This window comes from Pelodiscus sinensis, chromosome 22 (genome assembly GCF_052426305.1).
Source record: "Pelodiscus sinensis isolate ZL-2025 chromosome 22, ASM5242630v1, whole genome shotgun sequence".
NCBI lineage: Eukaryota > Metazoa > Chordata > Testudines > Trionychidae > Pelodiscus > Pelodiscus sinensis.
The window spans coordinates 2,003,926-2,029,297 of record NC_143073.1 but is presented as its reverse complement, the minus strand read 5'-3'; the positions used below and the strand labels follow the sequence as shown (position 1 = coordinate 2,029,297).

General features: G+C 68.0%; 2 protein-coding genes across 3 annotated transcripts; both read left to right on the top strand.

Annotated features, from left to right (window-relative positions):
- Positions 1-2,308: 2,308 nt before the first annotated feature.
- Positions 2,309-6,885, top strand: S100A14 (S100 calcium binding protein A14). Its single transcript, XM_075907075.2, has 4 exons — positions 2,309-2,445; positions 3,027-3,158; positions 4,188-4,334; positions 4,978-6,885. The coding sequence occupies exons 2-4, from the start codon at positions 3,126-3,128 to the stop codon at positions 5,098-5,100; spliced, it is 303 nt and encodes a 100-aa protein (XP_075763190.1). The 5' UTR covers positions 2,309-2,445; positions 3,027-3,125; the 3' UTR covers positions 5,101-6,885.
- Positions 6,886-15,749: 8,864 nt separating this feature from the next.
- Positions 15,750-24,047, top strand: S100A16 (S100 calcium binding protein A16). Of its 2 annotated transcripts, none has more exons than XM_075907039.2 (3): positions 15,750-15,907; positions 21,891-22,059; positions 22,781-24,047. In XM_075907039.2, the coding sequence occupies exons 2-3, from the start codon at positions 21,907-21,909 to the stop codon at positions 22,967-22,969; spliced, it is 342 nt and encodes a 113-aa protein (XP_075763154.1). In that variant the 5' UTR covers positions 15,750-15,907; positions 21,891-21,906; the 3' UTR covers positions 22,970-24,047. The 2 variants fall into 2 exon arrangements, with proteins under 2 accessions (XP_075763154.1, XP_089628533.1); XM_089772407.1 differs by lacking the exon at positions 15,750-15,907 and adding an exon at positions 19,678-19,698.
- Positions 24,048-25,372: the final 1,325 nt, after the last annotated feature.

The following is a 25,372-nucleotide window of genomic DNA, read 5'->3' as shown; positions in this document are numbered from 1 at the left end:
CCCCCTCCCTAGGCGTCTCCATCATGTTGCCAGCGCCCGACTCCCCTTCCCCCGAACACTCACTTCCCTCGCTCCCTCGCTGCCCCGACCCGTTGGGTCTTTGTCTCCCTGACCTAGGCAGCCCCCCGCTGGGCCGTGCTCGCAGGTGGAGGCCAGTAGGGGTCAGTCACAGCCCACAGCCCAGGCACCGCGACCAGCCAGGGACTGTCCCTGCATCACACCACGTGGGTGAGTCCGTGGGAACCGCGCCTCTCTGCGCAGGGGGACCCGGGTCACAGAGCAGACCCCCCCCACTGCGCCACAGTGCGCACCCTCCGCGCCAATCCCGGCGCCCGCCCACAGGCCTGCGGACTCAGCCGTCCCCTGGCCGGGTCCCGGGGCGCCGGGGGAATGCCCTGGGAGCCTGGTGCCCCACTCCCAGCCCCTGAGCTCGGATGCACCGCGACTGAAGGGAGTGGGGGTAGGGGGCTGGGACAGGGACAGGGGGCAGGGGGCTGAGTGCGAGGGGCGGGGGTCCCTGCTGCCCCACCATGCCAGGCCCCCAGGAGTCGCCCGGCTGGCATTGCTTGAGGGAGGGGGCTTCGGCAAGTGGCTAGGGGTGGGGCAGAGCAGGGGCGGGATGGGGGGTTGCCCTGGGCCCCGTGCCTAGGCACTGGGAGGGTTGCCCCAAGCCCCACCCACCCAGGGACGGCCCGGCCTGGGTTGCTCCGCTTCATTCGCATCCCCCACAAATTCTAGGGGGGCAAGCGCAGGAGCAAAGCTACCCTGTCCCGGAGCCCGGCTCGGGTACCACAGCCTGCAGCCCATGGAGATGGAGGTGGCCTGCTCTTGCAGCCCGCGTGTGCCTCAGTTGCCCCTCGCGGGCCCAAGTTGAGGGATGGCCCTTTGGCAGACACGCTCCTCTCTGCCATCCCAGACGTCTCCCCAGCCGGCCCCTTCTCTCCGGGACAGATGGTGACATGGAGCCAGGGCCGGAGCTGGGGCACCTCGGAGCAGCCTGCTGGGGTAGCCGGCCCACCGAGAGGCAGCCGCCAGGGCCAGGCCTGCTGTTTGCACAGGGATCCCTCACCCTGTGCTGAGATGCAGCTACCTCTGGGGTGGAGGCAGCAGCTGGTGAGAACGCACCACGCCACAGCAGCTTAGGGCAGGACAGGAAGTCTCCTTAGCCCGGCGGAAGGATCCGGGGGTTTTAGGCTTGGGACGTAGTGTTGGTACCTTGCTGGTTGCTATGCCGGGCAGTGGGCTGTGGGTGACCCCCACTGGCTGCCGTCTGCAGCACGGCCCAGCAGGGCAGGGGGGAGTCATTATGCAAAGGGTCTCTCAACCTGTCCGACCAGCTACCCCCATGGAGAGGAACAAAGGAAGGTGGATGCCGCCCTGGCTGGGGGCAGGGCTGGAAGAGAGTTAGTTTCTGTCTGGTATCATGGAGGAGACAGCCTAGGGAAAGGGGCTGGAATTTAGGGGCCCAGTCTCCCCATCTCAAGGGGGGCTGAGGCATCCTAGGCCTGCCCTGGAACCAGATTCCATCTGTGCTGGGCTGTATCCTGGAGAAGCAATAAACTCCCTCTGTTCTACTGGCTGGGGGAGTCCGTCCGTGCCATTACGGGGGTGCAGGAGATGGGAAAAACCCAACGCGCCCTCACAAGGCTTCCCCTGCTCTGGTACCTAGGCAGGTTGGGGGTCACATCCCGGCCCTAAGGGGCCAGGCAGGGACCCAGGCCGGGGGTCGCGTCCCGGCTCTAGGGGGCAGGGCAGGGCAAGGACCCAGGCTGGGGGTCACATCCCGGCTCTAGGGGGCAGGGCAGGGACCCAGGCTGGGGGTCACATCCCGGCTCTAGGGGGCAGGGCAGGGACCCAGGCTGGGGGTCACATCCTGGCTGTAGGGGGCCGGGCAGGGAACACAGGTGGCTCTGCCCAGAGTTTCCGGTGACCCCTTTGGGCTCGGTGCCTCCTCGTCCTGGGCTGGGACATGGGGGGGGCAGCCTGGACTCACGCAGCGTCGCCCCCCCCGCTGGCCATGCCTGGCCTGGCCCCCCGTCCTCGGCCTGTCCCGGCCCCACCCCCGAGCTCCGGGAAGCTGACGAGTCTCTGCCCCGGGCGCCCCGGCTGCCTGCCAGGAAGGCGCCTTCCACCAGCGCTCGCTCTGCGCCGGGCACCGGGCCGGCCAGGGCCCTCGCAGGCCCCCGGCTCCCTCTGCCCGGCGCTGGGGGCGCTGTGCCCGGGGTGGCGCTGCCCGTGTGCCGTGCTGGCTGCGCCGGGCGGGGCGGGGCCGGCCTGGGAACGGCAAACCCGGCCGGGGAGCGGGAGGGGCCGGGGCCACGCTGGCCGGGTGCCAGGCTCTGAAAGGAGACACCTTGCACCACAGCGCGGTCTCCCACTCACGCCTCTCGGCATAAAACCCTGCCGGGGACCAGCCCGCCCGTCCCAGGAGAGCCGCTGCAGCAGGTAAGCGCCCGCTTCCCTTCCCTTCCCTTCCCTTCCCTTCCCGGCCCGCCGGCCAGCGGACCCACCGGCTGGGGTCCCTGCCCCCCGGGTCCCTGCCCCCCAGCCTGTCCCCCTCCCTCCCGCCTCTGCCCCCTGCCCCCCAGCCTGTCCCCCTCCCTCCCGCCTCTGCCCCCCAGCCTGTCCCCCTCCCTCCCGCCTCTGCCCTCTGCCCCCCAGCCTGTCCCCCTCCCTCCCGCCTCTGCCCCCTGCCCCCCAGCCTGTCCCCCTCCCTCCCGCCTCTGCCCCCTGCCCCCCAGCCTGTCCCCCTCCCTCCCGCCTCTGCCCCCCAGCCTGTCCCCCTCCCTCCCGCCTCTGCCCTCTGCCCCCCAGCCTGTCCCCCTCCCTCCCGCCTCTGCCCTCTGCCCCCCAGCCTGTCCCCCTCCCTCCCGCCTCTCCCCCCATTCCCTCCCCCCCGGCTCCCCTCCGGCTCTGCCCCAGCCCTGTGAAGGGAGAGGCCTGGGACATGCTGCAGCAGCTCCCGGCTCCCGCTTCGGAGGGGCACGCGGAGGCCTCACCGGCCCGTCTCCCTGTCTCCCTCCCAGCCCCCCACCCCATGCGCATCCAGCCCCCGGGAGGTCGCCCCGCGCCTTGAGCCCCCGGAACGCCAGGCAGGAGGAACCGGCGCGCCGCAGAGACGCAGCATGGGCCAGTGCAACTGCCGCAGGAAACGCAAGGTCGCTGCGGGAGCCGGGGCCCGGGGGGGGGGGGGGCCCTTTGCCCGAGGAGCTGCCTGAAGGGACCCCGAGCCCCTCAGCCCGGGGCCAGCCGGGCACTGGGGAGGCTCCGGCCCCGGCCCAGGGAGCGGGATTTCTGGGGGCGCCAGGATGCCAAAGGGAATCTCCGGGGCCTGAGCCAAAGCCCCGGGCTCCGGATCCGCTGCTCTCGGGGCTGGCTCGGGTGCCCCGGCCCGGAGGCCCTGTGGCAGGTGGCAGGCGGTTCCCTGCCCGGCAGGGCGCCGGGGCCGGCGGGAAGCTCGTCCAGCCGGGAGGCCGGTCCTGGCCCCAGCCCCGCCACAGGCCCCGAGGTCTGGGCTTGCAGGGTTGGTTTGGGAGCAGGTCCCGGGGCCCTTGCCCGTGTTGCTCCTGCTCACGGCCAGGCGGCCTGCGGGGCGCCGGGATCGGGGCTGAGGCCGGGAACCAGGCGGGTTTGCCCCCGTTGAGAATCCAGCCCCTCCCAGCTCCGAAGGGTCAGGTCCCCCTAGGGGCAGCCCGCCCCGCTGTCTGGCCTGGGCTAGGAGGCCTTCGCGTGGGGGAGGCTAAACCCGCCTCCGATGGGCAGCCGAGGGCCTGGGTCCCAGTGCCTGGCAGGCGGCCGGCGGAGCCGCGAGGAGGCAGGAGCGAGGGCCCAGGCTGCTCGGCAGCAGGCGGTCGCTGGAGCCGCTCAGGGCACTGGGCACCGCTGGGGGCCAAGGGGCCGGGCAGTGGGCCCGGGGCTCTAGCCACTGGTCTGGGAGCTCCCGGGCTGGGGGCCTGGCTGAGGGGGGCTGGGCGGGGGTGCTGGCCGTGGGCCGGGGGGCGGGTGCTGAGCTGTGCTGGGAGGAGGCAGAGCCCGTCCCAGTCGCGCAGCCGGAGGGCACCCAGCCCTCGGCTCCTCCCGGGATTGCAGCGCGAGCGAGCCAGCGCGTGGGAGGAGGCGGGGACGTTCTCCCTGGGGCCGCCGGGCCCCCTCCCCGGCTAACCGGCTCCCCTCCTGCCGGGCCCTAGGACTGCCAGGAGCTGACCGACGTGGAGCGGGCCATCGAGATCGTCATCAACAACTTCCAGCGCTACGCCGTGAAGGGCCGCAAGGAGTGCCTGACCCCCAACGAGCTCAAGGAGCTGGTGGTGCAGCAGCTGCCTCACCTCTCGAAGGTACGGGGAGCCCGGCGCGCGGGTCCTGAGACGGGCCACGGAGGGCCGGGCTGTGCCCCAGGGCCCCGGGGCGCCAGGCGTGGGACACGGCCGCCCCCAAGCAGGGGCGGTGTCACCCCCGTCCCACTGTCCCCCAAGATCTTAACCCAGCAGCCCTGTCCCACTGCGACCCCCCAGCAGCCCCCTGGCTCCCTGCTCCCTCCAGCCCCCAGCAGCCCCCTGGCTCCCCCGGCTCCCTGCTCCCTCCAGCCCCCCAGCAGCCCCCTGGCTCCCTGCTCCCTCCAGCCCCCAGCAGCCCCCTGGCTCCCCCGGCTCCCTGCTCCCTCCTCCCTCCAGCCCCCCAGCAGCCCCCTGGCTCCCTGCTCCCTCCAGCCCCCAGCAGCCCCCTGGCTCCCCTGGCTCCCTGCTCCCTCCAGCCCCCAGCAGCCCCCTGGCTCCCCCGGCTCCCTGCTCCCTCCTCCCTCCAGCCCCCCAGCAGCCCCCTGGCTCCCCCGGCTCCCTGCTCCCTCCTCCCTCCAGCCCCCCAGCAGCCCCCTGGCTCCCCTGGCTCCCTGCTCCCTCCAGCCCCCAGCAGCCCCCTGGCTCCCTGCTCCCCCCCAGCCAGGGTCCCTGGTGCTCTCTGACGCTCGGCCCCTCTCCACAGCACGTCTGCTCGCTGGATGAGAAGATCGCCTGCCTCGGGGACCCAGATGAGGCCAAGGTGGAATTCGGCGAGTACTGGGCCGTCATGGGGGAGGCGGCCAAAGGCTGCCGGGTGAAGAAGTAACAGGCCGGAGGGGAGACCCGGCCCAGGAAGCCTCAGACCCTCTGCATGGAGAGCGAGCGAGAGAGACTGTCTGCCAAAGTGCAGTGTTCGTCCGCCTGGGGCTCGGCTCCTCTCCCTTCCCCCGCATCTGGATCCTCTTCATTCTGGGCTCTCTCCCTTCCCAGTCTAGAACCTTCTCCTCTGGGGGCCCAGCGCACCTGCTCTAGAACCCTCCTACTCCAGAATCAACATGCCATGATCTAGAACCCTGCTCCTCCACTCGATAACCTTCCCTGATCCAGAACCTGCCTGCGCCCCCACTCCCCTCTCTAGAATCCCCACCCTGCTCTAGAAACCCGCCCCCTCTGCTCAATAATATTCCCCGCTACTCCGCTCTAGAACCTGCCTGTGCCCGCACTCAGGAACTTCCCCATCCCTGATCTAGAATCACTGCTTCCCGCTCTAGACACCCCGTGTCCACTCTAGAACCCTGTTCCATGCCCCAGAATCCCTGTTCCTCTGCTCTAGAGCTTGCCCTCTCCTCTGCTCTAGCACCTTAGTGTCAGGGCCCGTCAGACGGCCTGCTCAGCCTGGTCCCCCAATTGTCCCTAGAAGGGATCCCTTGGGAAAAGGCCCAGTCTGGATGTACAAACGGGCAGGGCCCGTGGTCCATCGCCCAGTGGGAACGACCCGCGCGCTCCATCCCTGGACCTGCCAGCGGCTCTCTAGCTCCTTCCCTGGAGAGCCTGTGAGTGGGGGAGGGGCTTGTCCCTCCCACTCTGGAACCCGAAATTCCTGCCCATCAAGCCCTTTCACGCAGGAACGTTAAACCCTCGATTTCACTCTCACCAGCTCTGGAATCGTGGACGGTGCCATTTCCGAGCGCTAGCTCTAGAACCTTTCCACGCGCCCCCAGCCCCGGAGCCAGCCCCGGAGCCGGGAAGTGCAGGGGCCTTAGTGACTCGACTCTGGCAACTTCCCAATCTGTGGCTCCATCTGCCCAGCCCCCGAGCCTGGCTCCAGGGTCTCCCTGAGCACTGGCGGGCGCTAGAGCCTCCATCATTGTCTCCCTCCGGGGAGGCGTCTGGAGGTGTGGTTCAGGGAGCTCTGGTGCGTCTATGGAGTGTGGGACTCGGACCCGCGTGGCTCCGGCGCCAGGCTCAGGGGCTCTTTAGATTGAGAGTGGGGGCCTGGTGTCACCCTGCAGCCCAACAAGCCCGTGGTGCCCCCAGGCGTTCCCCTGCCCCAACGGCGGGGCACTGAGAATCTTCACAGAGCCCCACCACATGAAGGCTGGGGGGCCCATGGACCCCGACATCCCTGCCCTCTGTGGAGCTCTGGCATGCTCCGACCCCAGGCCCCTCCAAGGCGCATCCTGGGTTGGAAGGAAGTAGGGGCCAGTGGTTAAAGCAGGGGGTGGCTAGGAGCCAGGACTCCTGGGGTCTCTTCCTGGCACTAGCAGGGGTGTGGGACCTCATGGCTAGAGCTGAGGCTGCTGCAGTCAGGACTCCTGGGTTCTAGCCCTGCCCTGGCAGTGCAGCCTAGTGGTTAGAGCTGGGGTGCTGTGGGAAGCCAGGACTTGTGGGTGTTATTCCTGATTCTGCCTTTGACCTTGGCCCAGCCCCAGGCGGGTCGCTGACAGGCCCCAGCCCTGGGCACAGTGTTACCGGTACGAAGTGTTGCTCCCCACGCTGGGCCGGGAGTCGCCAGCCTGCGCGGAGGGGCGCTGGCGGGGCCGGTGGCGGGTCGGCTGTCGCTTGCAAAGGGTTTTGTATAAATCAATAAAAGAAACACGTGGAAAACGAGGCCCAGGCCTGGCTCCGTGGTGTGTGCGGTGCAACGGCGCGTCGGGGACCCCCCGATCCTGCACCCCGGAGCAGCCAGAACAGACCCCGCCGGCCAGTAGAACGGGGGGCTCATCGCTCCTCCGGGTACAGCCCAGCACAGACGGGACGTGGCTCCAGGAGTCAGGGCCCGGCAGCCTCAGACCCTTGGGGGAGGGGGGATCCATCGCCCCCCCCCCCAACCCCCAGCACCCAGCTCAGGCTGTTCCCTTCCTGTTTCCCAGACAGCAACTGCCTCCCTCCCAGCCCTGCCCCCCAGCGAGGTGGCGTCTCCCCCTCCCTCCCTTTGTCTCCCCCTGGGAAGAGCCTTGTTCCCTGCCCAGGCTGGGCCGGGGTGTCTGGGCCAATCCCCACGTGGGTGAGTCAGGGACTCTCACAGCCCAGCGCAGGGGGACCCGGGTCACAGAGCAGACCCCCCCCCACACTACAGCACAGAGGGTCACAGAGCAGGACCCCCCCCACTACGGCACAGAGGGTCACAGAGCAGAACCCCCCCCCACTACGGCACAGAGGGTCACAGAGCAGAACCCCCCCCCCCCACTACGGCACAGAGGGTCACAGAGCAGGACCCCCCCCACTACGGCACAGAGGGTCACAGAGCAGAACCCCCCCCCACTACGGCACAGAGGGTCACAGAGCAGAACCCCCCCCCACTACGGCACAGAGGGTCACAGAGCAGGACCCCCCCCACTACGGCACAGAGGGTCACAGAGCAGAACCCCCCCCCACTACGGCACAGAGGGTCACAGAGCAGAACCCCCCCCCACTACGGCACAGAGGGTCACAGAGCAGAACCCCCCCCACTACGGCACAGAGGGTCACAGAGCAGAACCCCCCCCCCACTACGGCACAGAGGGTCACAGAGCAGACCCCCCCCACTACGGCACAGCGGGTCACAGAGTAGGACCCCCCCCACTACGGCACAGAGGGTCACAAAGCAGAACCCCCCCCCACTACGGCACAGAGGGTCACAGAGCAGAACCCCCCCCCACTACGGCACAGAGGGTCACAGAGCAGGACCCCCCCCACTACGGCACAGAGGGTCACAGAGCAGGACCCCCCCCACTACGGCACAGAGGGTCACAGAGCAGGACCCCCCCCACTACGGCACAGAGGGTCACAGAGCAGGACCCCCCCCACTACGGCACAGAGGGTCACAGAGCAGGACCCCCCCCACTACGGCACAGAGGGTCACAGAGCAGAACCCCCCCCCACTACGGCACAGAGGGTCACAGAGCAGGACCCCCCCCACTACGGCACAGAGGGTCACAGAGCAGAACCCCCCCCCCCCACTACGGCACAGAGGGTCACAGAGCAGAACCCCCCCGCCCACTACGGCACAGAGGGTCACAGAGCAGAACCCCCCCCCACTACGGCACAGAGGGTCACAGAGCAGGACCCCCCCCACTACGGCACAGAGGGTCACAGAGCAGAACCCCCCCCCACTACGGCACAGAGGGTCACAGAGCAGGACCCCCCCCACTACGGCACAGAGGGTCACAGAGCAGAACCCCCCCCCCACTACGGCACAGAGGGTCACAGAGCAGGACCCCCCCCCCCCCCCCCACTACGGCACAGAGGGTCACAGAGCAGACCCCCACCCCCACTACGGCACAGAGGGTCACAGAGCAGAACCCCCCCGCCCACTACGGCACAGAGGGTCACAGAGCAGAACCCCCCCCACTACGGCACAGAGGGTCACAGAGCAGAACCCCCCCCACTACGGCACAGAGGGTCACAGAGCAGAACCCCCCCCACTACGGCACAGAGGGTCACAGAGCAGACCCCCCCCACTACGGCACAGAGGGTCACAGAACAGACCCCCCCCACTACGGCACAGAGGGTCACAGAGCAGAACCCCCCCCCACTACGGCACAGAGGGTCACAGAGCAGGACCCCCCCCCCCCCCACTACGGCACAGCGGGTCACAGAGCAGGACCCCCCCCCCCACTACGGCACAGCGGGTAGGGTTACCAGATGGTTTAAAAAAAATACCAGACACACTTGATCTCAGATGGGCGGGGGGAACCGGCCGGCGGGAAGCAGGGTTTGCTGGGAGTGGGTTGGGGGGGGGGGGGGACTGGCCAGAGGAGATCGGGGGGGGAGGGGGAGGAACCGGCCAGAGGGGAGTGGGGCTGGCTGGGGCAAGGGAATGGGTGGGGGGAAGCAGCCGGTGGGGAGTGGGGCTGGCCAGAGGAGACCGGGAGGGGGGGGAACTGGCCTGCGGGGAGCAGGGCTGACCCAGGCACACGCAGATCCGGCGGGGGGGTCTGTCTACACTACAGCACTAATTCGAACTAACTTAATTCAAATTAGTTAATTCAAAGTAAGCTAATTCGAATTAGTGCATCTAGACCTAAAAACTAATTCGAACTAGCATGTCCACACTGAATGGACCCTGAACCAGGGTTAAGGCTGGCCGGAAGCAGTGCCGGCAGGGCATCAGGTTAGGACTTAGAGCGTGAAGCTGCTGCCTCAGGCTAGCCGAGGGCTGCGCTTAAAGGGACCCCACCCCCACCCCGGACAGACAGTTCTCAGGGGTTCCCCGCTTGCAAAGCAGTCCTGGCTTGGAGTGCCCTGAGTGCCCTCACTCGGCACGTCAAAGCACTTGGCCATCAGCCCAGCTGCACTTGCTGCAGGCTGCCATCTGGGGGGTCCATTGGGGGGGGCTGTCAGGATCCAGGAGTCCCTGCAGGAGAGCTTCCACCCCGAGGAGCCCGCAGAGCCACCCCAGTCCTCCGCATCCGGGGCTCATGCCCCATTCCTCCCTCACCTCCTTCCACTTACCCCTCCCTAGCCCCCCTTCCTGATGTAAAAAATAAAGGACACGTGTGTTCAAAAATAGAAACTCTCTTTATTTAACAAAACGGGGGGGGGGGGGGGAATTAACCTCTGGGGAGACTGGGAAAAGGAGGTGGGAGAGGGGAAGAGAGAGGGTGGGAGAGGGGAGGGGGAAACTTGGGAGGAGGGAGCTGGAAGGGGGAAGCCAGGGGAAGAAGGAGGAGGGGAAGTATCAAACTATGGTACAGATGTGGTCTTCTCACCTCAAAAAAGATATTTCAGCCTTGGAAAGGGTTCAGAAAAGGGCAACTACAATGATCAGGGGTTTGGAACAGGTCCCATGTGAAGAGAGGCTAAAGCGACTGGGACTTTTCAGTTTGGAAAAGAGGAGACTGAGGGGGGATATGATAGAGGTCTATAAAAGCATGAGTGGTGTGGAGAGGGTGAATAAAGAAAAGTTCTTCATTAGTTCCCATAATAGAAGGACTAGAGGACACCAAATGAAATGAATGGACAGCAGGTTTAAAACTAATAACAGAACGTTCTTCTTCACACAGCATGTAGTCAACCTGTGGAACTCCTTGCTGCAGGAGGCTGTGAAGGCTAGGACTAGAACAGAGTTTAAAGAGAAGTCAGATAAAGTCATGGAGGTTGGGTCCATGGAGCGGTATTAGCCAGGGGGTAGGAGTGGTGTCCCTGGCCTCTGTTTGTGGAAGGCTGGAGATGGATGGCCTGAGACAAATCGCTTGATCATTGTCTTCGGTCCATCCCCTCCAGGTACCTGGTGTTGGCTGCTGTCGGCAGACAGGCTACTGGGCTAGATGGATCTTTGGTCTGACCCAGTACGGCCATTCTTGTGTTCTTATGTTCTAAGCTCAGGGCTCAGGGTCGGGGGTCTCACTGGACCAACTTGATTTTCACACAAACCTCCTCCTGGGTTCGCATGTGGCCTTTGGTGGCCAGGCTGGCAGCTCTCCTGCCCTAGACGGCCGCATTCCTGTGCCTAGTGCGGAGATCGTGAACGTTGGAGGCCTCCCCCCAAACCTCAATGAGGTCCATGATCTCCGCACTAGACCAGGCGGGCGCCCGCCTCTTGCGGCCCCGGGCAGGCTCCTGGGAGCTGCCAGCCTGGTCCCGGGAAGAGGCGCAGGGCTGGGTGGCAGTGGGTGGCTGGCTCATGCTGTGCCAGGTGCAGGGTCTGTAGGCTGGGTGCTGGCAGGCTTGCACCTGGCACAGGCACCACAGACAGACCTTTAAGGGCTCTGGGGCCGGGAGGGGGGCAGAAGAGTTTCCCTGGTGGTGCCAGAGTGGCCACCAGGGCAAGCTGGGGAGGGCTAGCCTCCCGCTAGTTCGAATTAAGTGGCTACACAGCTCTTAATTCGAACTAGGCTTAGTCCTCGTAGAATGAGGTTCACCTAGTTCCAATTAAGTTCCACTAGCGGTTTGCATGTGTAGCGCCTGGCAACGTTAATTCCAACTAAGGGCTGTTAGTTCGAATTCACTTTGTAGTGTAGACAGACCCGGGCGCTGCCCGTCCCGCGCACGGTCCCGGCAAGGCGCACAGGTGAGTCCGGCCCCGGCGATCCCATCCCGCCCTGCCCCCGCCCTGCCCCCCTCCTCTCCACTGCGGGGCCTGGCAGTGGGAGCGGGTCGACCACGTCCTGGTACTAATAAAGCTTAATTAGAAAATGTCTGTGGCTGCTGTTTTCTCCGTGTTTCCCGGACAGAAAGCTCCAAAACCGGCCACCTGGCGGCCCTGTGTGCGGGCGTGTGACCCGCGAGCGGCGCCGGGGAAGGGCACCGTGCACGCCGGCCCGCAGCGGGATCCCTGGTGGGGGGAGGGAGGGGGCAGCCGGGGCTTGAGCTCAGAGCAGGGCCGGTGGCCAAACTGGGCCCGTGCCGGGAGGGGAAACCAGGGGCCCGCGCCAAGAGGAGAGCCAGGAGTCCGCGCCGGGAGGGGGAGCCGGGGGCCCGCGCCGGGAGGGGGAGCTGGGGGTCCGCGTCGGGACAGGAGCAGGGGGCATCCACCCGAGCGTGGGAGCGCAGTGCCACGTGGGGGTGAGCGAGGTTCGGGCGCGGGGGGTCCCGGTGAAGGACGCCCCCGGGGGGCAGCGGCAGGAGGGGGAGCCGTGTGACGCCTGGCGGGGGGCCCACTCCCTGCCTCAGGTTCATGTGAGCTGCGGGGGCAATTCGGGGTGGGGCCCAGCGCCTGCCCCCCGAGTCCCCGCCAGCCCCCGAGCGCTGCGGGGGCCAGGCCCATCCCACGTCCGGCCCTTTGGCCTGGGGCGCCCGAGGGGAGGCGCGTGCCCGGGCCGGGGGCGGGGGTGCCGTGTTCTTGGCCCAGGCGATGGGACCGGCAGGCCGGGGGGCGTGGAGCGCAGGGGGCGGGTCACACCGGCGTGGGGTGCGGCAGGACCGGCCCCGCGGCCCAGGGCCCCTTGCGCAACCAGGCGGGGTATTTCCTGGGGCGCCAGGTCGATGAATCAGGGACCATTGCCCCGGAAGGGTGGGGGAGGGGTGATGACACAGACCGGGCGTGTGGCAGGGCCGCCCAGATCCTCTGCCTCGACTTCCCGCACGTGCAGGTCCCCGCGACCCCGGCTCCGTCGGCCCCGCTCCCCGCAGCCTCCAGCCAGGCCTGGGGCTCCCCCCACATTGGGCAGCCAGCCCAGCCCCTGCCCCCCACCGTGGGGCGGGAGACCCACAGTCTGCTAGGCCGGGCCCCAGGCTCTGGCGCAGGAGGGGCTTTCGGCGTCTCAGTCGGGGCCACATCAGTGAGGGGCTGATTTCTCTGTGGGTCAGTGTGACGGCGCGTTGGGGTCCCCCGTCTCCTGCACCCCGAAATGGCACAAACAGACTGCACCAGCCGGTGGAATAGAGGAAGTTTATTGCCTCTCCAGGATACAGCACAGCACAGATGTAGTCTGGTCACAGAGCTGGGCTAGGATGCCTCAGGCCCCCTTGAATTGGGGAGAGACTGGGCCCCTAAACTCCAGCCCCTTTCCCTAGGCTGTCTCCTCCATGCTCACAGACCACAACTCACTAACTCTCTTCCAGCCCTGCCCCCCAGCCAAGGCAGCATCCACCTTCCTTTGTCCCTCTCCATGGGGGGTGTCTGGCCACTGGTTTGCATAGTGACTCATCCTGTTTTGCTGGGTCATGGCCCCCACGGCAGCCAGTGGGGGTTACCCCAGAGCCAGCAGCATAGAAACCAGCCAGGTACCCCCACTACATCACAGTCAGGGGCCCCCAGCTGATTTCTCTGTGGGTCAGGGGCCCCCAGCTGATTTCTCTGTGGGTCAGGGGCCCCCGGCTGATTTCTCTGTGGGTCAGGGGCCCCCAGCTGATTTCTCTGTGGGTCAGGGGCCCCCGGCTGATTTCTCTGTGAGTCAGGGGCCCTGGCTGATTTCTCTGTGGGTCAGGGGCCCCGGCTGATTTCTCTGCGGGTCAGGGGCCCTCGGATGATTTCCCTGTGGGTTAGCAGCCCCCAACCCAAAGCAGATTCCCCTGCCCCGAAAGCTACCGAGAATCCACATGTACGTGAGTGTCAAATGGCTGGAGGAGGGGAAAGCGGAGCCCGGATGCTGGGTTGCATTCCCAGCCCTGGGAGGGGAGTGTGGTGTAATGGGTAGAGCAGGTGACCAGCAGCCAAAGCTCCTGGATTCTAATCAGCCACTTAATTACAAGTTCCTGCTCCAGGAAGGGCTCCGGGAACGGTGCCAGCGCCAGCCCCCGGCTCGGGGCGCGAACCTTCGCAAGGCTCTGGCGATCCGGGGATGAGCGATGAGGGCCGGCCGCCGGCACGGGGCAAGCGATACCTCGTGGGGAGTCTGCTGGGGTTCCCCGCGTCCGGACACCGGGCGCAGGCGTGCCCAGGAGCTGGCTTGTGCCGGCCTGCCGGTCTTCTGCTGCCTTCCCACCCCCGCCCGTCTCCCGACGTTCGTCCGGCCCTCGCCCCCCGGAGAATGTTTGTACAGCCCCGTGCGCAATGGGGCGCTCCAGCCAGCCAGCTCAGAGCCCCAAGACAACCCCACTGCCCTTAGCCTCTCCGACAGCCCTGCCAAGCGCCCGCCGGAAATCGCCTTTCCCCTGCTGCGGTCGCTTAGGGTGCCCTCTCGAGTCGTCTCACGTTTGCGTGGCAGTGGCGACAACGGGGGCTCGGGGCCAACCTGTCCTTTGAGTTTTTCCATCGTGTGCGGAATACAGTTTGTGCTGTGCACCGAGGCCTGGGCGGATGTGCACCACCCACCGAAACACCGGCTGCCGGCTGGGGGCGCTCTGCTAATCAGCTGGGCGGCGTTGGCGTCATTCCCGGGTGCCGGGAACCCTGATCGTGGCCTCGTGGCCCTAGACACGCTGAGCACCCAATGGCAGTCCTGTCCCAAGGAGCTGGGCATGACGTGTGGGGAGACAAACCTGGCCCAGGCGTTGGGTGGGGCCCCGACCCAGCTGCATCATGGCCCCATGGTGCTGGCCCCTGAACCTCCATCCCTGGCCCGTCGAACACCTGGCCCTCCGTGGCTTGACGGGGCACCCCGAGATCCCAGCTCGGCCAGCAACAGGCCCGGAGCCTCCCCGACTTCGCCTCGTGCCGGCGGCCCCGACAAGGCGGCGTTGGAGGGCCTGGGGTCGGCCGAGAAACGCGCGCTCGCCGGGCAAGCGGCAGGCCGGGCATCCCAGCTCGGGCACCCCGCCCGGCGGTGGGGACCCTGCCCGCGACGGAGGAGTCCCGGAGCCCGTGATGCAGGGTGTGGGCCGCCTGCCTGCAGGCTGGGGCGAGGGTTCCGCCCCCGGGGCCGATTGCACCAACGGCTCCGGCAGCCAGAGCTCTCGCTCTTGCGAAACGTGTGTCACCAAAACCAAACCCAAACTATTGGGGAAGATGTTGCGCGAATGAAATCCGGTTCCCCGGGTGCCCAGCCCTGGGCTCCCCGTGCGGCCCGGCCTGGACCCTCCCTTTGCTGCAGTTTCTCTGGGGGTTTGCGCAGCAGGCGAGCAAAGGGACCATCCTGCTAAATCCGGGTCGCGAGCGCGGCCGCCGGCCAAGAGCCGCCCAATGGCGCCCCCGGGCTTCGAGGCTGTGACGCGTCGGGGACCCGACCCTGCACCCAGCCGAACAGAGAGGGGTTATTGCTGCCCCGAGATCCAGTGCAGCATCGGACCGATGCAGGCATAGGAGAGGCCCACAGCCCCTGTACCCTTGGGGGGAGGGGTTACCGGCCCCCGAACCCCCCTTCACTGGTTAGTCTGCTTCCTCAGTGCTGCCCCACGCTCTCACCCCCCCAGCCACACCCTTCCTTTGGTCAACCCCTTCCCTGGCCAGGTGAGAACCGGTTGGGCCATGGTCTATGGGACATGAGGGCCCCCAGGGCGCCCCCCCGGGCAGTGCTGACAGACGCAGGCCAGTAGGGGTCAGCCACAGCCCAAGCGACTGCCCAACCAGGCTGGGCCCAGGGCCCTAGTGTAGACAGCCCCCACTACGTCCCAGATGTACAAAGCGCCCAATGGCCGGCTCTTGCGCTTGGTGTGTCTGGCTGTGCCGGGCCGGGAGCCAGGCTGCTAGAGGGGCCGGGCCAGTCCCAGACCCGGGGGGCCGGTTTGACAGGGGGAGCGACGGGGGGGCCTTGCCTTCCTCTGGCCCGGCCTGGGCCTGGGGCTCTAACTCCCCGAGCTGAGGGGAACAGAAGTTTGCTGTTGGCCTCCCAGCGGGGCCTTGTTCCCCCTTCCGTGGCCACTGGCCCCGGCGTGGCTCTGTGCTCCGGGGGGTGGGCCGGCCTGGCCCCCAGGCCCAGCGGCTGGGCAGCCCCATCCGTGCAGGCAGAGATCCCCCGGCCCCCCACGCTCCCACCATTGCAACCTCTGGGCGGGACCAGGCTTCCCGGCCCGGCCTGGCGGACGTGGGGCGTCGCCCGCGGGCAGGCTCTGGGCTGGCTCCGCCGGGGCCGGGCTGCATGGTGCAGCTGCCGCCGAGCCCCCGAGCCGGGCGGGAACGCCCCCGGGCCCTCAGCCTCTGCCAAATGGGGCCGTGTCGCTTTAAAACCCAGCCGAGGCCTCGCGAGACGCACGGGGCAGAGCCGGCGTGGGAGGCACATTCTTCAGCCTGCTGCTCTGCAAATCTGGGAGCAGCCGGAAGGGGAGAGCCAGACCCAGCGCGAGCTCGGCGCTTGGCAGACACGCGGGCGGGCAGGCGGTAGCCACACCAGGTAAGGGCTGAGCCTGCCGGGGCTTCCCTGCCCTGGTGCCCTGCGCCGGGACGGTCCCATTGCCGGCCTGGCGGCGAATCGGCCCGTTGGCGGCAGGGGAGGCGCCGGCACAGGGCTCGACAGGACGTCTCCACGGCCGCGAGCGCGCGGGACCTGCGCTGGCCTCCAGGGAGAGCTGCCGAGCCAGGCTCTGGGGCCGATTTCGTGCCCCGCCGCTGCCCATCCCTGCACCTGGCCGGGCAGGCTTGGGCATGGGGCTGCGGGGCCGTGCCCATGGGGAGAGGAGTGGGCCCTGCCCTAGGCACTGGCTGTGGGGGAGAGGAAAGGGGGGAACTAGAGCCAGACGGAGGGGAGGGTGTGACGGCGCCGGAGCCCCGACCTGCCCGCGGCCGCAGCCCGACGTGACCCCGCCGGCCAGTGGAGTAGAAGGGTCACGGCCTCTCCAGGCGCGATGCCGACACCGGAGCCAGGGCAGAGCCCAGACCTCTTGGGGGAGGGGTCACAGGCCCCCGACCCCCCTGTCCTGGACTTAGCGGGGCCCCCCGTGTCCTGGACTTAGCCTGCTCTCCTCCACTTCCCCCAGCCCTGCCCCCAGCCAGGTGGCGTCTCCCCCTCCCTCCCTTTGTCTCCCCCCCTTGTTCCCTGCCCAGGCTGGGCCGAGGTGTCTGGGCCAATCCCCACGTGGGTGAGTCCGTGGGAATCCCACAGCGCAGCCAGGTGGGGGCACCGGGTCACAGAGCAGAGAGACCCCCACGTCACAGGTGGGTGCGGAGGGGGAGGGTGTCCACGGCAGAGCCATCGTTCTGGCAGCAGGGAGGTGACCCGGCGTGGGCAGAAGACGAAGCTGGAGCGGCTCCTTAGCTGCCAGTGATCTCTAGCGCCGGGAGCCGGTGCCGGGGGCGGGGGCTGCTGGAAAAGGACCCATAACCCCAAAGCAGGGGCAGCTCCGGAGAGCTTCCCGCGCCCTCCCAGACCGGGCGGCCGGGGCTCGTGGTCTTCTCCCCAGGTGATGGAGCCACTTGCAGGGCTGCGGGAGGCTCCGACGTTCCTGGCTCCCAGCCCCGCACTGCCCCTCGGGAGAGCAGAGCACCTTTCAGCCTGCTCCGGGCCGGCGGCAGGGCGCTATGGGCCATCGAGGCCCCGAGATCACCTGACTTTCCCTCCCCGTCCCAGGGCGGCGGGGTCCGTCCTGTTCCCGTGCCCCTGGTGGGGATGCGGGGTCCAAGCCCAGTCCTGCCCGTGGGCGCTGAGGGGCGTGTGCCGGGGCCCGGGTGCTCGCCGAGCGAGGGCGGGGGAGCGACGGCGCGGTGCCAGGGGGAGCCGGGCCCGGCTGGGAAAGGGCGAGAGGAGGATTGGGAAAGCGGCCGCCTTCCCCTGGGGACCGGCAGGTCCCGGCTTGCTTATCTGATGTGGGCGCCAACGCCGCCTGCAGAGTTCACACAGCACTGCCGCCTCCTGCCCCGGCCCCGCCGGCTCTCACGGCCCTCCTGCCCCCGCCAACGCCCCCTGCAGAGTTCACACAGCACTGCCGCCTCCTGCCCCGGCCCCGCCGGCTCTCACGGCCCTCCTGCCCCCGCCAACGCCGCCTGCAGAGTTCACACAGCACTGCCGCCTCCTGCCCCGGCCCCGCCGGCTCTCACGGCCCTCCTGCCCCCCGCCAACGCCGCCTGCAGAGTTCACACAGCCCTGCCGCCTCCTGCCCCGGCCCCGCCGGCTCTCACGGCCCTCCTGCCCCCCGCCAACGCCGGCAGGGCTCGGCCGCCGCCCCCACGCCCCCCCAAAGCCAGGGGCAGGCCCAGGAACCCAGCAGGTCCCCCTCCTGTGCCACGTCTGCTCCCCCGCCCGTGTGACCACGGCTGAGCGCCCTGCCCAGCTGCAGTGCCCCTGGCGCAGGCCACCTGCCAGTGGGCCTATTTCAGACTGGCAGAAAGGGGCAGTCAGGGCCGAGGTGGCGCTGTGATGGGTGGGGTTCCCTGTACACTGGGTGCTTGGGCACCCGCTCAGGAGAGATGCCAATGCCGCCCAGCTGATAGCAGAGCCCACAGCCGGCAGCCTGTTTCTCCTGGTGGTGCACGCCCTCCCATGCCTCGGTGCGTGGAACAAAATTTATTCTGCCCATATCTGAAAAAAGTTGGGTGGAGTTGAAATGCAATAGGCAGGTGGCTCTTGCTGGGCTTCTACAGCTGGGTAGGGACTCCCGCCGCCCCCCCATGCGGTGCTGAATACACCTGGCCTGTGGAGCTCTCCGGGGCCACCCACCCCGAGCAGAGCAAGGAAGGGGGGTTTAGAGCCGGGTCCCGCCCTCGGGGCAGCGAGTCACACGCAGAGCCGCCAACGGCAGCTCCGCCAGCTGGTGCCTGCTGGGCTGGACGGAAGAGCGGGAAGCGGAGCAGTCGATGGGGCGGGGAGGCAGGGTCCATCCCGGGGAGGCAGGAGGGAGGGAAGGGGGCTCTTCCAGGCTCAAGGCTCCAGGCAGCCACCCCAGCTCTGGGTGCCAGGGGGCAGCCCACACCGGTGCCCTGTTGGGCACGTCGTGGCACGGAGCTGGGGCCTCTTTCTAGGTTCTGTGATTCCTGCCCAAGAGCTGGGCCAGGCTGAAGCTAAACCCAGCCCCGAATTCAGGGCGCCGGCCAGGTGGCGGGTGCTAGGGGAAGAGAGCGGAGCCCAGGCAAGGGACAGCAGCTGACTGGAGCAGCCATGTGATATGGGCTGGTGGGGGCTCTACCTACTTAACACCCACTGCAGGGGCTACCAGCTCCCTTGGGGCATCCTTCCTGCCTCAGGGATCTACCTAGGGACTTGGATTTGCATCTGCTCAGGTTTAAACACCGTTCTCCAGAGACTTCATGCTGCTCTGTCTCCCACCCCCCTCCCCTATTTATTCTGGGTTTTCATATCCCCAGCTCATGATCCCAGCCACGTTTCCTTAGTCTAGAAAGTGCTACCAGACTTTCTTGTTTTTTTCCCAGAGGGAGGAAACAGGGAATCACCAAGTGACCCCTCCCCCGTGGCCCATTCCCAGCCCCTGGCAAACAGGCGGGGAACCCACGAACACACTCAGCCCAGGTGGGACTCGAACCCCCGAGCTGGGTGTGTCCAGCGGTCGCTGGGGCTGCAGAACCCACTGGCCACAGGAGGCCTCGACGCCACTTTCCCTTTCCGTGCGGGGGGTCAGACCAGCCCAGTGTCCGTTCTCCAACAGCAGCCGGTGCCGGGGCCCCGCAGGGAGCGACCAGACCTGGGACCCCCCTGTCGCCCATTCCCAGCTCCGGGCCCTGCAGCGGTGACCAGCGCCAGCAGAAAGCCTGGCTCCGGGGCGCATGGGGTGCCCATGCCCAGAGGGCACGGCAGCCCTGAGCCTCAGTCTGGTGGCTGTGGGGCTGCCCCAGCTCCCTCGGGGGAGGCACAGGGTCCCTGCACAGTGGCACTGACTCCGCGGCTCCTGCCCCGTCCCGGCTCGGCTGCGGGGGACGCGAGGGGCAGGAGCCGGCGTCATGCGCCCGGGGAGAGGCGCCCTACAAACAGGTGCCGGGTGCAGCCAGCCCCGGAGCCCGGTGAATCCCGGGGGGGTCGAGCAGCAGGGGGGCAGGAGGCCACCGTGAGCCCCCTGGCGCGGCAGTGCTGCCTAGTGGGCGGGCAGCGCGCTTCGCCGGGTCCGGGCGGGCAGGAAAGGCGAACAATGGGACGCGCTCCCCCCCCCCCGCACAGGATGTGCGAGCTCGCTCCGGCTCCGGGAAGCCCCAGGGCGGGGGCAGGGAACGGACTCGCTGGGAGCTGCCAGGCAGCGGCAGGTACGGAGCCTCCGGGACTGGGCTTTGGGCTGTGGGGACAGAGCCTCCCCTCGGCGCCGGGATGAACCAGGCCTGCCCGGGTAGGGACAGGCGCAGGCGATCTGCCCCCTCGGCAAGCCAGTGTCCCCGGCCCCCCGGGCGGCTCCGCTGGCTGCCAGGCGGCTGGCCCTTTGCCCCGGGGGCTCCCCGTGTCCCGGGCGGGCGGGGGGGGTGACCCTTGCTCCCCGCCGCCGGGCCCGGGCGCTCCAGCCAGAGGCTTTGGCACGAGGCTGCTTCCTGGGGCGCCACCCCGGGCGGTGGAGCAGACGGGCTGGTGATTGCAGCCCATCACCGCCGCCTCCGGCCTCCCTGAGCCCCAGGGAACTGGCCTCGTTCCTTTCCGGAGAGCGCTGGGCCCCGGGACTCACCGCAGGCGGCTGCAGGGGGGGAGCTGGGACCCTGGGGGAAAGCAGGGGAGGGTGGCGGGAAAGGAGAGGAGCCGAGAGCTGCAGGTGCAGGGAGCTGTAGGGGCGCGGTCCCCCAGGCAGCCGGAGGGGCTGGGACACGAGGCCGCTGGCCCAGCCCCTCTGACCCGAGGCAGGAGCCAGGAAACCTGGGTCAGCCGTGGCAGGAGTTTGTCCTACCTGGTCTTAAAACCCTGCAGAAACAGGGCTTCCGCCCCGGGGTTCCCTCTAATTGTTCCCATCCGTGTGCGGAATAAATGTTGTTCTGTGCACCGAGGCCTGTGCAGGTGTGCACCACCAGGAGACACACCTACTGCCGCTGTGGGCGCTCTGCCAATCAGCTGGGCGGTGTTGGCATCTGTCCTGGGAGCCGCCCAAGCGCCCGGCTTACAGGGAACACTGGTCCACCCCCTCCTGGGGAACAGGTTCCAGAGTTTACCGGCACGGGGAGCTAGGCAGGTTTTCCTAATCTCTACCCCCACGCTCCCCGGCTGCAGATGACGCCCAGGCCTCCTTGGTTTGCCTTCCGCGGACACGGAGAGCCGCCCAGCCCAGCCTCTCCCCAGAGATCCGCAGAGCGCGCAGGTCTCCCGCCGGCTGCTCTCCGCACAGCGGGCCCCAATTTCTCACCTTCCCCTGGCTCCGGGCTCCCAACCCTCGGCTGCCTCCTGCTGCGCCGCTCGGGACTTGAGAGCGCCAGAGCGGCCAGGCTGGGCCTGAGCAAAGATCCGTCCAGCCCAGCGCCCTGCCTGCTCCCAACGGCCAGTGCCAGGTGCTGCACTTTTCCAGCACGTCCCGCCCCAGTGTGCCCAGCACCCAGCAGAGAGACCTCCCCAAGGCGACAGAGCGGCCGTGCGGGGCCTGCCTACGACACGCCTGCTAGCACATCCCCTCCAGGCTCCGGGCTCCAGGCAACAGGCTCCAGGACAAGGGCTCCGGGCTCCAGGCTTCAAGCAACGGGCTCCAGGCCAAGAACTCAGGGCTCCGGGCCCGGGTGATGGGCGATGTGCGCACAAACGTCGGCAGCAGCAGCTTCGCCCAGCCGGAGTCCCGTTCCTGGCCCAGACTTGTTGCCAAGTTCCCAGGCTTGATCCGCCCCGACGCCGCTTCTCCAGGGGTATTTCTTTGTGCCTGGCACCCGGGAAACGTCCCTGCAGGCCTGAAGCCCAGGCATGCCCCGGCTCGTCCCTCTCCCCTTAGGCTGAGCCCTGGGCTCCCTCCCCGCCTGGAGAACCAGACTCGGCCCTTGCTGCCCCGGTGCGCTCGCTCGCCCTGCCGCGGGCTGCCCGGGGGTGAGCAAGGGGAAGCTCTGGGGGACAGAACCCCTCTGTCTTGCTGCCCTTATCTGAGCCGTGCAGCCGTGGGAGGCGGGGAGCTCGGACCCCCCCCGACAGGACCTGCTGCCTCCCACCCCCCGCTGTGTCACGGCTCACAGGTCGTGCCCATGCTCGGCCCGGAACCCCTCCTCCGGTGAGCCGGCCCGCTCCAGGGTGACCCTCTCGTGGGTGAGCGCCGCAGGCAGGGTGACGGGGCTGTGTCCAGGGGGACACTGGCCGGGGTGGGCCAGGGTGAACCGAGAGGGAAGTTGGTCCAGAGCAGACTCCTGGGGGAGCCCTGCCTGCACGGTGGGGCGCTCCGCAGAAGTGGGGTCCCCCGCATGCGCACGGGTGCCCAGCGCCCCCCAGGCCGTGCAGACTTGGGAGAACAGCCCCCGGCGCTGCTCAGGCACCGGCTCCGTTCCCGTTGCAGGGACAAAGGGACAGAGATGTCGAGCAACTGCTCCGAGCTGGAGTGGGCCCTCCACGTGCTGGTGAAGAACTACGACAAGTACGCCAGCGGGTGCTGCAAGAAGCCCCGGCGCATCACCAAGAAGGACTTCCGCAAGATGCTGAGCAGGGAGCTCAACCACATGCTGACGGTGAGGCCGGGGGGATGCTAGTGTGTGAGTGTGAGTGTGAGTTCACGGGCAGTGCCAGCACACCAGGGGAAACACTAGTGTGTGAGCTCACGGGCAGCGCCCAGACACACCATGGGAAACACTAGTGTGAGCTCACAGGCAGCACCCAGACACACCAGGAAATACTAGTGTGTGAGTGTGAGCCCACGGGCAGCGCCGACACACCAGGGGAAACACTAGTGTGTGAGTGTGAGCTCACGGGCAGCGCCCAGACACACCATGGGAAACACTAGTGTGTGAGTGTGAGTGTGAGTTCACGGGCAGCGCCAGCACAGCGGGGGAAACACTAGTGTGTGAGTGTGAGCCCACGGGCAGCGCCCAGACACACCATGGGAAACACTAGTGTGAGCTCACAGGCAGCACCCAGACACACCAGGAAACACTAGTGTGTGAGTCTGAGCTCAAGGGCAGCACCCAGACACCATGAGAAACACTAGTGTGAGTGTGAGCTCACGGGCAGCGCCCGGACACACCACGGGAGCACTAGTAAGTGAGTGGCCTTGCTACGGGAACCCTGGGGTGTGCGTGTGAGTCCTACATGACCTCACGCTGCCCCCGACCGGTCTTTCTCAGCCTGATGACAGACCCCGGTGGCTCCCCCGCTCCAGCGCCAGGCTAGTGGAGACGCCAGGCCGGCTCCCTGCGGCGCCGGTGCTGGAACGGCTCCGTGCTCTCTCCCCAGGACACCGGGAACAGGTGCGCGGCCGACAAGCTGATCTGCGACCTGGACAAGAACAAGGACGGGCACATCAGCTTCGAGGAGTACTGGACGCTGATCGGCGGCATCGCCAGCCCCATCGCCTGCCTCATCCGCCAGCAGGAGCACGGCATCGGCTCTGGCGCCTGCTCCGGCACCAAGTTCACCAAGTAGCACGGCCCCGGGGAGCCGGCAGCCCCACAGCGCCCCCTCGGGCTGCCCCTTTGCTGCTTCCCCCCAGGCCACGCCTGGCTCCCTGTCCCCACTGCGCCCCTCCGGCTGGCTCCTCCCAGGAAAAGCAGTTCCCCTGCCAGCCCTCCTCCGTCCGCCACCTCTCCCCTCCCCCGGTGACAGTGCTGCCCTGGTTGGCCCAGACTCTGGGGCAGCAGAGACGCCATCTCCCGACACCACCCTCCTGCATCATGTGACCTCTGTGGCCTCTGGACCCTCAGTCCTGAGCTGGGGCCCATGGTGCTGGCAGCCACAGAGCCATAGCTCAAGTCAGCGAATCGCCATTGGCTCCCTGCTGTACAGGGCTTATGTGACACATGCTGCAGGGGGGCTGACATGCCAAGAAAGCTGATCCGCCCTGTCCCAGCAAGAAGAGAGGCAGCAGAGACACACACGCACGTGCGGACACGCACACGCCAGCCGGTCACCGCCCATTCGCTGCTTTTCCTGGGCTCCCCCCGCCCCTCACTGATGCTGTATCGATCTTAGCAGCCCCACCGCCAAACACCCCGGGGCAGCTCTGGGGCTGGGCTAGCTCCCTGGGTGAGGACACAGCCGCTCGCGCAGGGTTCCCAGTGCTGGTGAGCCCTGCACAGGCCCCGAGCGGGACAAGCCAAGCTCCCAGCCGGGCCTGTCTCTGGGGCTGCGAGGGGTCCTTGCTCCGAGTGTGGAGGCCCCCTGGGACTGGCTGGGGGGTCTAGCCCCTCGGTGACTGACCTTCTTAGCCTCATTGTGCCAAACTCTGCCCTCGGTGTTCCCCCTGCGGCCCCCCGTGGGCCAGCCCCCCTCCCCTGGCAGCGGTTCCGGGCACCCCCCCACTCATGACACGAATGGTTCCCGTTCTCAGACCTGGGGATCTCAGCCCCCCTGCCGGGATTGTCCGTCCTAGCAGACAGGACGTTTGTCCTTCCCCTTTGCCGACTGGCCCGTGGGGTCTGTCCGCCCCGACCTTCCCTCCCGCCCCCGGGGCTGGCGTGCGAGCCAGACTGTGAATGCTGTAACAATAAAGCGTGGAGTGGGACCCGGCTCTGTGTCTGCCTCCCGCCGGCGGGCCAGGGCACGTCCGCCGGGTCTGAGAATGTCGCCGTCAACCCGGGGCCACACACGGCCCCAGAGGGGCCCTGGCACAGCCGCAGCGTGAGACCCCACAAGGTCACTTGGGGAGACGGGGCCTGGCTGAGCGCCCCTGGGGCCGGCTGCCTCGACCAGGCCAGAGACTGTGGGGAGCCAGCCCAGCCGGGTGAGCGCGGGGCCAGGGACGGAGAACCCCCTGCCCTGGGGAACTGGAATTCCCTGCCGTCAAAGACCCACGTCTGGTCTCCTCGCTCCGCCTGCTCGGCCCGGCCCAGACGCAGGAAATGAACGATTCCCTGCCCCTCTCTGTGCTACGCCAGGGACACAGCACCCCTGACCGCTCCTCTCGCCTTGCTGAGCCGCCCCCTTGCCCCGCGGACGAGCAGTGCCCACCCCAGGCAGCAGGGGGCGATGGTGCGCACGCACCCATCTCACAGGTGGAGATGCTGGGGATCCAGGATGCGATTTCCTCAGCGGCACAGTGAGGCGGGGCAGAACTGGGGGAAGGAACCCAGGAGTCCTGATTCCCAGCCCGCTGCGCTAACCACTAGACCCCAGCCCCTGCCCACGGCTGGGCCCACAGCTCTTGAATCCTGGCTCCCATTCTCTCTAAATCAGGGCTGGGCAAAATACGGCCCGCGGGCCGCATCCGGCCCGCGGGCACCCTGCAGGACCCTCAAGCACACGCAGCTGCCGCGTTTAACAGAGACCCTGCGTGTCTCTGCTCTGCCGGCAGGGGGCGGCTTCGTGCAAGCTCTCCGCTCCCGGCCCAATCCTCAGCTCCTATTGGCCAGAAACAACCAGCCAATAAGAACGGACCTCAGCTAATCTCTCAGCTCTTATTGGCTGGAAGCAGCCAGCCAATGGGAGTTGAGAGATTGGCCTGAGAGACGGTGGGAGCGGGAGCTGAGCGCCACGTGGAGGGGCCAGCTGTGTTTTCAAGCGGGCGGGGGCTGCCGGGCTGGGGACCCGCAGATAAACTCCCAGCCAGCGCCTGCCTCGGCCCCCCTGCACCCCGACCCCCCCCCACCATCCGACCCTCTGCCCCCCTGCACCCCGACCCCCCCCCACCATCCGACCCTCTGCCCCCCTGCACCCCGACCCCCCCCGCCACCATCCGACCCTCTGCCCCCCTGCACCCCGACCCCCCCCCACCATCCGACCCTCTGCCCCCTGCACCCCGACCCCCCCCGCCACCATCCGACCCTCTGCCCCCCTGCACCCCGACCCCCCCCACCATCCGACCCTCTGCCCCCCTGCACCCCGACCCCC